General features: G+C 46.2%; 1 protein-coding gene across 1 annotated transcript in view; it reads right to left on the bottom strand.

The window, feature by feature from the left end:
• The window catches only part of HSF5 (heat shock transcription factor 5), a 43,071-nt gene that overhangs the window by 20,340 nt on the left and 10,423 nt on the right, over positions 1 to 12,308 (bottom strand). The window contains exons 3-4 of the mRNA XM_019504692.1: positions 5,616 to 5,713; positions 2,195 to 2,725 (exon numbers count right to left, since the gene is read on the bottom strand). Coding sequence (XP_019360237.1) covers positions 2,195 to 2,725; positions 5,616 to 5,713 — 629 coding nt within the window. The remainder of the gene's footprint in view (positions 1 to 2,194; positions 2,726 to 5,615; positions 5,714 to 12,308) is intronic.

The following is a 12,308-nucleotide window of genomic DNA, read 5'->3' as shown; positions in this document are numbered from 1 at the left end:
CCTCCTTTCCTCAGGATCCTAAGCTCTATCATCTCATGGTCACTGCTGCCCAAACTGCCATCCACTTCTACATCCCCCACCAATTATTTCCTGTTTGTGAGCAGCAGGTCAAGAAAACCAACCCCTAGTTGGCCACTCCAGCACTTGCACAAAGAAGTTGTCCCCAATATTCTCCAAAAATATCCTAGATTGCCTGCACACTGCTGTATTGCCCTCCCAGCAGATGTCAGGGAGAATGAAGTCCCCCATAAGAACCAGGGCCTGTGATTGGGAAACTTCTGCTGGCTGTTTGAAGAAAGCCTCATTTACCACTTCCTCCTGGTCTGGTAGTCTATAGTAGACCCCCACCACGACAGCAGCCTTGTTGCTTTCCCATGAGACTCTCAACAGCCGTATCTTCAGTTTTATTCTTCCAGTTTGGGACTTGAAGGAGATGGAAGCTCTTAACCTTGACTATACCAGAGCTCTGGTTCTGTTATAGCATACTGAACAACAGTCCGAGTTTTCATAAGGTACAATGCATTTTTGACCAAATATAAATCATAAATAAGGCTAGGATTTAGGCACCCTAATTGTTAGCAAATTACACAACAAAGGTGTGTGTGTATAATGGCTGAAGCATCAGGCTCGAGGGCTAGGATTCAGAGTGACCTAGACAAATTGGATGATTGCGCCAAAAGAAATCTCACAAGGTTCAACAAGGACAAGTGCAAAGTTCTGCACTTAGGGTGGAACAATCCCATCCACCAGCACAGGCTGGGGGCTGACTGGCTAGGCAGCAGCTCTGTAGAAAAAAACCTGGGGATTACAGTGGACAATAAGCTGAATATGAGCCAACAGTGTGCCCTTGTTGCCAAGAAGGATAATGGCATACTGGGCTGCTTTGGTAGGTGTGTTGCTAGCAAGTCAAGGGAAGTGATTATTCCTCTCTATTCAGCACTGGTGAGGCCACATCTGGAGTACTGTGTTCAGTTTTGGGGCCCCCACTACAGAAAGGATGTGGACAAATTGGGGAGAATCTAGCACAGGGCAATGTAAATAGTGAAGGGGCTGGGGCACATGACTTATGAGAAGAAGCTTAGGGAACTGGGCTTATTTAGTCTTGAGAACAAAAGACAGAGGGGATTTAATAGCAGCCTTCAACTACCTGAAGGGTGGGGAGGCGGGTGTTGAAAAAGGATGGAGATAGACTGTTCTGAGTGGTGGCAGATGACAGAACAAGGAGCAAGTCTCAAATTGCAGCAAGGGAAGTTTAGGTTGGATACTAGGAAGAATTTTCTCACTAGGAGGGTAGTAAAACACTGGAACAGCTTGCCCAGAAGGGTGGTGGATTCTCCCTTCTGGGAGATTTTTAAGACCCAGCTAGAGAAAGCCTTGGCTGGGATGATTTAGTTGGGGATGGTCCTGCTTTGACCTCCTTAGGTGCCTTCCAATTCTAATTTTCTATGATTCTATGTGGGGGGAGGGGGGGGAGGTGCAGGGATGAGTTAGTGGCAGCCATCAGGGAAAGTTTACAAAGCATGCTGGCTGCATGCCTACGGTAAGCAAATAATAATCAGCCCAAGTGCACTTCCCTGTTATGAAACATTGCCACATGGAAGCTAGTTTGGAGGACTAACGTCTTCATCCTTTTTTATAAGCTAATGTTCTGTGCTGAACCATATTTCCCAAGATTCCCATGCTTTCTCACATAATACAAGGCATATACAATAGGCTAGATCTCAATGGACTGATGCAGATTTCATTAGCTGAGAATCCACCCCGACAAACTTAAATCTATTCAATTCTACTTTCTTAATAGTCTTAACTTATGCAATTAAGAATTTGTAAGCCCTGCTACAGTGTGGCTATCACAGCAAAATATACTGTATAGCAGGGTTGTCAAAGATCTGGCCTGCAGTGCTGCTAATGGGTCTTGGAGTAAACACACATGCTACATGCTGTGTGATGGATTGACCCTGCATGCACCTTGCAGGGTGGGCGTGGGCTGCAGTGTATGGAACCAGGGCTGGCATGCACTACACATGGTGCATGCGGTTGAGGCAGAATGCACCAGACAGGCCTTGCATGCCGAGGTTGGTGTGCAGGTCCAGTCTGGCCCATGAATTGACCCTGTGCCATCCATCCGGCCAGTGGAACCTGATGAATTTGACATCCCTGCTGTATGGTGTTATTTTAGTTCTACATTGCTTACCTGCTGTAGATTGAATGGCACTCCCTCATGAACAAACACCACTGAAGACTGAGTCGAAGCATGGCTCAGCTGTTCTTTCAGTTTTGCATGCGCTTCCTGTGTGGCTGCAGGTTCCTGCACCATTCGTGTAGCAGCAGTCTCTAGAGACTCAGTGGCTTGTATAGTGTAAATAAACTCAGGAGACTGTGGCAGAGAACAGGCCATTGCTTGATCTGCTCCCACCACAAATGACGTAATATCTGAACCTACAGGAGTAAGAGGCTCCAGCTCACTGGCCTGATTTGAGGAAGGTACATCAATATTTTCAGGAGTAGCTAGAAGCCGTTGGCTTTTGTTAGGCTGTGGGGTTGAACATTGGTTCTCCACAGGTTCCACCTTCACCATCTCCAATTTGGGAGAAGAATGCATCTCATCTACAATCTGAAAGACAGCTTCTAAGTTTACTTCTGTCTTCTTGTTTTCATCAGACATACTGCATGGCCAGTTAGATGGCAAAAATTCAACTGGATATGATGACTGCATTGGAGGATTCTGTGGAAACAAATACAGTGAACTGTAATAAGGATAATATACAAAACACTGTAGGAATATTTAAAATTCTTAGTGCTGGGATTTTTTTAGGACTCTCAGGCTCTGAGAACCACAGAGCACAGCAGAGACTGTCCATCTTTTCCTTCTTTAGTTGAGTCATTACTATACTCATGATTTCTTTCTTGTTTTGGCTCCTCAGAGCAATGCTGGCACCAAAGATCAATGGTGGCATTAAAAATAATTATATGCCAATATATAAAGGTAGACTTGCAACTGCTTTAGAGCTAGCAGCTGAAATTGCACTGAGGATATCTCTGAATTAACTGCCAGAGCAGCTGTAACAAGAGGAGGTGAAAAGAATGAGGCTTTTTCACTATAAGTTTCCCATTTCCATCTGAGGTCTCCAACCCAGTACAGGAACCACAGTGTCCCATTCCTCCAACTCCCAGGATGAGAATTCGAAACTACAATGTTCCAGTAGTATAAGAGTAATGATGTAGCCATGATGGTTCAGAAATTAAATGAGAGGCAATAATTTCTGAGGGCGATATCTTTTACTGGACCAACTGCATAGTTGGGATAGCTGGACAAGCTTTCAAAGCAAGACATTCTTCTTCTCGGTGCATGAGTCCTGAAAAAATGGGCCATAAAAAGTAAAGTGGTTAACAGGTGAAACCTGATGAAGAATATCTTGCATTTGAAAGCTTGTCTAACTTTAACATGAGCTGGATAATACAGATAAGAGATAAACCTGCCCTGGAATGGCATAACTGTAAGCCACCTAAAGTGTGTTTAAAGCTAGTTTCAGGTATTAATGAGTAGATAATCCAGGGGCTAAGAGCTCCAGGAACCATCTAAAATTAGCTTATAACAAGGCCCTTACCCTTTAATTTTAGGTGGCTCCTAGAGCTCTTAATCTCTGGATTGTCCACACATTAACACCTGAAACTAGGTAGGGGGCTAGATGAAGTCCCATGACCTGGAGCTTCTTTCCTGGGGCAGTGGCAGTAGCTCCCCCAAAAGCACCTTCCCTCACTGCTCCCAGCTACCCTGAAAAGTATGACTGGCACCCCCCACATCCCAATCCCAATCCCAGGTTACTGAAACATGAGACCTTATGTATTTCTTTATTTCTTTTTAATTTTTTTTCCTACTTCTTTTTATTTTATCCTTCAGTGGCTCTCTTCCTTCATTTCACACCCCCATCCACATTTCCTTTCCACCTTCCATTTCATTACCCACCACCATCCCATTAACTTTCCACCTCCCAGCTTCATGTTCCTGCCCCCCCATACATCTCTCACCCCTCCCCACTCTATCCTGAGTCACCAGCTCTCTAATAAGAATTAACTCACTGCTATAGTTTCTAGTCCAGTCCCTGCTTGCCAGCCCTCTAGCGGTAAATCACAGCTGATTGGGAACAGTCAGAGAAGATTCTGAGCCATTATCTGGGCTCACAGGCCACACAGGGAGTTTTGGGGAGTTGTTGTGGACTGGGTAGCCACCCCACTCCATGCAACAGTACCCCAAACCTCTGTACATGAGATGGGGGCTGTGGCAGGGCAGGGAGCAGGTATGGGAGTGGGTGAGCTGGTGTGGCAGTAGTGGCAGAATTGGCGGGAAGGACCCACAGGGCAGTCCTGGTGTGGGCTCTGGGTTCCACTTTTTCCCATCATCACCAGTCATCATGGCCAGGACAGGTGAGTCCAGAGCAGATGCTGCAGGGACCCTGACCCCCATCACAAGCTGGGCTAGAACCATGGTTTTTTGTTTTGTTTTGTTTTTTTAGGAAAAATTTTCACGTCCAAAGTCAAATAAGCCAAATCAATTCCAAATCCATAAGTCATTCAAGACCCGTATGTGGCCCTGCTACCAGCAACCATCCTCCACCTTTGCCTGGGGCTTCAGATGCTTCCAGATCCAGCCCAGGGCATGGGCCCTGCCTGCTTGGTGCCCCGATCAGGCAGCAGCTCCTTCCCACTGCTGCTGCCACCAGCCCCAGCCCCATAGACACCTGCCGAGACCTGTGTGGCCAGGGCCCAGGTCCCAGACTGAGTGCACAGCCCTAGCCCCAGCCCACCCCATGCAGGAGGTTGGAGTCCCTGCAGAACCCGCTCCAGGCTCGCCTGCCCTGTCCATGATGAGTGGCGGCAGGGGGATAAAAAAGTGCGACCCAGAGCCTGCACCGGGGCTGCCCTGCAGCTCCTCTGCCACTGTTGCCACCTCCAGGTCCCCGAGTCCACACGGGGCAGGCCAAGGCTGAGGGTACGCGCTGAGCCTGGGGCTTGGGCCCTGCCCACATGGGGCCGGGGCCGATGGAAACTTGAAGGAGCCGCCACTGCCAGGGTTACCAAGAAATGGGAATCTAGCTGTGGAGCTACCTCAGCCCACTGCACACCCAGGGGTGGCAGGATGCACCATAGGCTGGATGGTGCCTGGGCCAGGTGAGAATGAGGGACCCTCCAGGGGCTGGACAGAGTCTCTCCAAAGGCCGGACCTGGCCTGCAAGCCGTATTTTACCCACCTCTGCCTCCAGGTCTGACTGCTCCAAACTCAAGCTAGCACTAACACAGACCAACATTTGAGGAGTTCAAAGTGCAACATGCGACAATGCCCTAAGAGTCACTCTCACAAAATGATAACCCTGGAGAAGTCAGCTTTTCTTTTATATTGCAGTTACCTGATCCAGAGCAAGAAGGTCATTAACTGGAACATTTGATATGTTTATTTGAGGACTAGGAAGAAAAACTTCATATTTACATTCTGCTGTTGTTGCAGGCATTTTTATAGTCAAGTTAATTTCACCAACTCAAGTACATCCACTTTGGATTCCTTAGCCCTCCTCCCCATAGCCACACAGCACTATTTTATTTTAGCTTAGTGCACTAACCTGGAAATAGTTGCAGTGGGTATAGGTAGAAGCTGTAGGACTAGCACAACCACTCAGAGGATCTATGTGGGTAGTTGGTGAGCAGCACTGTAATACAGCTGAAAATAATCCAACCAGAGAAGTTATCAAATTTCTAGAATCTTTGTACTGATTCTAGGTCCTGCCCAGACTATACATTAGTCTATAGAAGTTCATATCTACCCTACCTTCTACCCTGACTGGACAGATCAATATTGGTGCTGCAACCTGTCTTCCATAAATACAGCATTACTCCCCTAAGGAATTTAAGAATCACTTCTGTCATCTCAAATAATGCTTATTCTGTATATTTCAGATATCCAGAATCCATTGCTTTTGGTGTTAACATTTTTAGTGAAAAATTTGACTAGAAGAAGACCCCATAATACAGGCTAAAGTTTGGCCCAAGAAAGAAGCCTAAGATAAATATTCCATTAGAAATAAATCTACATAAGTAGTGTACTGAAGTGTAGCTCTACTCTGAAAAAATTATTTACAAGTGAGGTACAATGGATTCTACTTTATTGTCTCTCAATGACTATCAAATGTGCTTAGTTTACAAGTAAATATCATTTATAGACAACCAGCCCCACAAATTCTGAGGGTCAGAGTCATCCTTGGTAAAACTACAGGATACGTGTGGTCCAGAAGGCAAACTGGATTTTTGGATCTTCTTATTCTTCACTAAGTTTTATTCAGATACAAGTTACTTTCAAAAGGTTTACACAAGCATAACCACTTGGAACTAGATAAATTTCTCTGGATTTGCTGTAAAAGAGAGAATAGAATCTAGCTTAACCTTTTAATTGTGTTGGCTTTCCCAGGATAATAAGCAGTAAAATCTTGATTCATCTCTAAAGTCAACAGATATAAATGTACACAAAGCAGTAAGTCTGTTTATTAAGAAGCTATGTATCTATACAGTCAGGTTTTTCAGTGGAACTGGACCCATGAGTCCAGTTCCCGATCAGTCCTAAATGCTTCGTTTATGGCTAACCAAGTGTAACTTTTTCTTCCACATTGAAGGCTACATCTACATTACATGGTTAAAATACTATTGTACAAATAATCTAATCCCATATGCATTCTTTCTACAGTCATAGGAAATAGAGAATACTGGATTTGTTAAGAAAGTATCTCCTTACAGTGTGCAGAAGAAACAACAGTGGATAACTTAAAAGATAAAAGCACTTGGAGAACACTGGAATACAGATTTCATAAGCACCTAAGATCGTATATCAATTAGGTTCCTCCAAAAGTGAGAGGAGCAAGCTATGACATGTTTTATAGCAAGGCTGTCCAATTAGTGACCCACAGGTTGCATCTGGACTATGAGGGCTTAACACACAGCCTGAGGTAGCCAGTAAAGTTGTGGAAGAGGGTACTGCCTGCACTACCCACGTGGCAATGGCACAGGAGCCTGTCCTGCTTGCACCGCCCATGCAGCTGGAAAAGTCCCAGGTGGCCTGCACAGAATGTAGTCTGTGTGGTGTACAGCTCCCAACCACTCAGAAGTTGAACCATACAGCCCTGTATTATAGAAGAGCAGTAAGTTTTTTTCCTGAAAAAGCTGTCAGCTATTTCACTGATGGTAACATAAGCTCTCAGCTCCACATTGGTGAAGTAGCAGAGATGTAAAGAGTAGCTTACATTTCCCACAGTCTCTAATGCATCCTTTTATACAAAGGAGCTAAATTTACAGAACAATGGTGTGTTTTCAGGCTGGGCAAGATGTTTGTCTTTTAAGTTACTCCTAACCAGGCAATTTTTTTCAGAGAAAAGTTGGTATTTCTTTGAAGCAGTTTTACTACTTCTACAGGTGAAGGAAGGCACTCAGGGTTGAAAAAGCTCAGCAAGGAAAGATAACCAATAATGATTAGAAGGCACAAGTGTTTAATGTCTTTTTTTTTTTTTTGCTTTAGTCTTCACTGAAAAGGTTAACTATGATCATGTTCCTAATGTAATCAGTGGCAATACAGTAAGTGCTCAGATTCAAATAAGGACAAAACAGTTAAGAGAGTACTTCACCAATGTGGAGGCAAGAAAGAGATTGAATTTTATTAGGCTTTGCTAAATTTTAAAATCTACAATACCTGGGGAATTTGTTGAAGCAAATTTAGAGCCATTAGTGATGATCTCCGAGAACTCATGGAAGACGTGAAATTCTAAAAAATTGGGGGAAAGAGCAAGCATAGGGCCTAGCATGGCAGGAGGTACAATTGTGTGAATTAAGCATTAGATCCCATCACACCTTTACCTGCACATAGTGTGGGTCCATACAGTAGTTTTCTACCATGTAATTGGTATTTTTGAGTACTTAGTTTGCGATTGTTACTGCTGTAGTGTTGACACAAAAGTGTGCGTATGTGGACGGCACGTGCAGTAGGTCACATGCTTCCCAGGTATGTATATGTGTACCTGAGCAAACATTCTGAAAAAAAACATGAAAAAGGACCTCCCCATCTTTAGCCAAACAGCTAAATAGTTAGGGCACTCACCCAGAAAGCAGAAGATGCAGATTCAAGGCACAATCCTTGCCCAGAAGGGCTTTGAATGCATTTCTCTCCAACTTCCTAAGACCCTGCTCACTCTAACCAGCATGCCACAGATTAAACATTATCCAATCCTTTCTCCTGTTGTTTGAATGGAAGCTGTGAAAAGTTTCTGCCCAAGGGCCTGCTCACTTTCAGAACAGCATCCATCTTACAGAGCCACATACCCTCTGGTTTGCTCTCTTCCTCCTGGTCCCAGATCTCCCTCTCCTGGCTGTTCAGGAGGCCAGCTTCAAAAATGAGAGAATGAGCCAGCTAACATCTCCTATGGTGTGGTGGTTAGAGCACTGTGCTGCAAAATCAGAGATACAGATTCAAACCTTTCTTGAGAAAGAGGGACCTGGGTTAACAGCTTCCAGGTAATAGATTTCTACCTGTTTTTTTTGGAAAGTATCTATCCTGACCTATCTAAAATATAAGAAATTTCACAAATCAAACATATTGATATTTTGATACATTTATTTTTCAGCAGCCATTTTTAAAATGTGTGCAGAACTTGTACAAACATGTGTCAAAGTTACTCAGTCACTGAAAATTTAAAAATTGGAGAATGAAACCAGAATGGTAACCAAGTACCTCCATAAGCAAGACTCAATCTCAAAGGAATTTCATAAGAACATGGTAACAATACTGCAGGAAGAAGTCCCTTCACGTGCTAAGGTAAAAATAAATAAATGAGCAGATGAATTAAAGTAAAAGAGAAATAGCCCTGAGGATAAGCCAAAGCCATAGAGGCCACAAGTAGTCCGTAAAATATAGTTCATAAGATAGTGATAAATGACAAAATCAAAAATCTGGCACATCAACTTGGAAGTTAGGCATCGGCACTGAGTCACTGCATACCATTCTCAATAAAGACTTGGGCATGATAAAGGTGTAAGCAAGGAGAGTGTCTTCAATGAGCAGTGATCAAAAGTAGAGATGCACCGATATATTGGTCACATATTGGATTGGCACCAATAAAAAGGAAAATCAACATTATCAGTAATTGGCTTTTTTAGCCTGTGTAGCTGATAATGTCACCAATAAATGTTGTATGAATGTTCAGAGCCGCAGCATACATGTGGCCAGGAATGCAATCTGGCAGCTTGGAGAGCAGCATCCTGCCAGTAAGTTTGTGAGGGGGAAGGGGCATGGAGGAGGAAAGGGGTTATAGAAGGTGCAGATCAAAGCCCCTGCAGTGACAGAGTGGGGCAGAGGCAGACACTGCCCAGCCAGAGCAGTGAATGCAATCCCAGGGCTGGGAGCGGGACAGAGCCAGGGACAACTTGGGGGCGCAGAGGGGTGAGGAGGGTGGCGGTTCCCTGCAACTGCACACACGCCCAGGGGAGGCATGTGCCCCCCCCCCCAAGATTTGTGTGTAGGGTGGAGGCGTGCTGCCCGCTGTCGCCTAGGGGGCAGGGGCTAAGCCAGATTCTTCCCAGTGAGGAGACTGGGCCAGAGCTGGGTTGGGAGCTGGCAGGAGCAGGGTGGGCAGTGGCAGTGCTGGATAGGGGGACTAGGGGGAATTATGGGCTGACTGTAGCCCCCCTAAGACATCTCCTAGCACCACCTCTGCTTGGGATACTCTGCTGTCCTGCCTTCCCCTCAGGAGCCCTGCGCTAGCCACATGTCCCCTGCCTGTTCCACATCAGAGGGCTCCTGAGGGGAAGGCAGCAGAGCAGAGTGCCCTGAGCAGGGGCAGCACTAGGGGTGTGGCTTGGGGAACTATAGCCACTCCAAAATTATCTGTAGCCCCCTTTCCTAGCACTGATGCCACCACTGCCTGCCCTGCTCCTGCCAGCTCTGAGCACAGCCCCATCACCAGGAAAAGGCTGGCATAACCCCTGCCCCTGAGTTAGCAGCAGGGCTCCTCCACTCCGCACACAAATCCAAGAGGGTACATGCCTCCCATGCCTCCCCCAGGATTGCGCACAGAAGCAGGGAGCTGCCCCACCACCTTCCCACCCTCCCGCACCCCCTGGACAAGCTGCACATGGCTCCAACCAGCACCTGGCCTCGGGGTCCTATTCATCACCCTGGCTGGGCAGCACCTGGCCCCTGCCTCACTCCCTCCCTCACTGTGGGGACCTCAATCTGGCCCCCCCCATGCCCCTTCCCCTCCAAAGACTTACCAACAGGGCACTGATCTCCAAGCTGCCGGGCTGCATTCCTATTAATCAGCTATCAGATCCATATCTGCTGACATGCCTGGTTAATAATCAGCTATTGGTATCAGCCAAGAAAATCTTTATCAGTGCGCCCCTAATCAGAAGATAGCATGATCTACCAGGATGCTTTTAAGAAAACCCCAAAAAATTCCAGAGCAGGACTGCAGCTTAGGATGAGACATGGGTTCACAGCACTTTGATCGTGAGACTGAAACAGCATAGCATCCAGTGGCTGCACACACAGTTGCCACCTCCCAAGAAATCGAAGAAGATAGCACCAGTTCATAAAGCTGTTTTTTGGGAATGTGAATGGGTAAACATTAGAGGTGCACTGATACATCAGGTTTTTGGTTATAGCTGTGTTGGTCTAAGGACATAGGCAGACAAGATTTTTTGGGTAGATGTGATATCTTTTATTAGACCAACTGAGTAGTTGGAAAAAAGTTCTTAGGAAGTCACCCTTCGTCAGACACATGGAGTCTCCCTATGCCTGATGAAGGGTGACTGGGCCTGAAAGCTTGCCAAGAACTTTTTTTTCCCAACTACAGGCAACCCCCGCTTAGCACTCTTAATTGGTTCCTGAAAAACTGACCATTAAGTGAAACCAAAAGTATTTGATGACCCAAGATGGCGACTGCAATTGTTTTTAATGACCCAAGATGGTGACCACAAGCATTATAACAAAACTTGCTGAGTGCTAAGTGAAATCAGGTATCAATTTAAAGTGAGAAGTATAGTGAAACAGTGCTAAGTGAAACAGCGTTAAGTAGGGGGTGCCTGTACTCAGTTGGTCTAATAAAAGACATCATGTCTACCCAAAGAACCTTGCCTGCCACTGATACATTAGTTGCTTATCTGATCAGCACTGATAAAAGGGAAATAATATTATCAGCTATCAGTTGTTTTTTTTTTGGGCACTGTAGCTGATAAAGTTTTCCAATAATTATGCCTTCTGGCCAGGGCCCCGTACTCCTAGGTTCCCTCCCATCAGCTGGGGTAACCCCAGATACATCCCCATTCCCACCGGTGAGCTGGGCTGGAGTAGAGCTGGAGCAGCTGCTGTGATATCCCAGGTGCTGACACAGTGTAGACTGCGGCCAGGGCAGGCACTGTAAAAGGTGCCAAATGCTGCAAAGGGGCAGGGAGGGGTGGGTGTAGCTGCCTGGCCAGGCCCAGCATGACTCAACCCGCAGTGCCCAAGGATCTGCACCCCTCAGGGGGCAGAGCCTGCCAGGGACCGAAGCAGCTCCAGAAGGGGCCCTTACCTCACTGGAGTCCAGCTCCCAGGACCTGGGGTATGACTGCAGGGAAGGAGTGGCTTGGTTTTTCCAGGTCTAGAATGGCCCCATGGCCCTGCCCTGGGCAGAGGGAGGAGAGTGAGGAGCCTGGCCCAGAGACCACGCAGACCTGGGCAGCCAGGAAGGCTCACACCCTCCCTCTCAGCCCTACTGGGCAGGCTCAAGCAGCTGCCCCTGGACCATAGTTTAAGGGAATCACATGGAAGGACATGGGCTGAAGGGCTCCACACAGCCAGTCACAGGCAATGCTAGGCTGGCACCACCTGCTACAACACTTTTACATATGCTCCTGGAGTGGGGGCAGGGGAGGGCAGCACTTTAAATTAGAGTGGCTCTGAAAGCCACTCTAATTTAAGTGCCGTCACATCTGTATCAGCATCCCCACGTTTAGAAGTGGTGATGGGGGTGTTTGAACTAAAACTTGGTGTGTGCGTGTGTTATAAATGTAAAACAAATGTAAAAATGCCCTGCATTATTATTAAACGTCAGGTATTGGATCGGGATTGGCCGATATGGTTGGTCCATCTATCAGATCAAGCTCTGTGCAAAGCTGAATCGAGAAGAAATGCTTCTGGAGGATATAGTATTACCCCAAACATCCTAGGTTGTGCTAACCGCAGTGATCAAATACGGTTCTGAATTTTCCCATATCTAGTCAATATGACACATTTGATT

The sequence above is a fragment of the Gavialis gangeticus genome, unplaced genomic scaffold (genome assembly GCF_001723915.1).
Source record: "Gavialis gangeticus isolate Ggan-Ray unplaced genomic scaffold, GavGan_comp1, whole genome shotgun sequence".
NCBI classification, from domain to species: Eukaryota; Metazoa; Chordata; order Crocodylia; family Gavialidae; genus Gavialis; species Gavialis gangeticus.
This window is presented reverse-complemented; position numbering and strand designations above follow the sequence as displayed.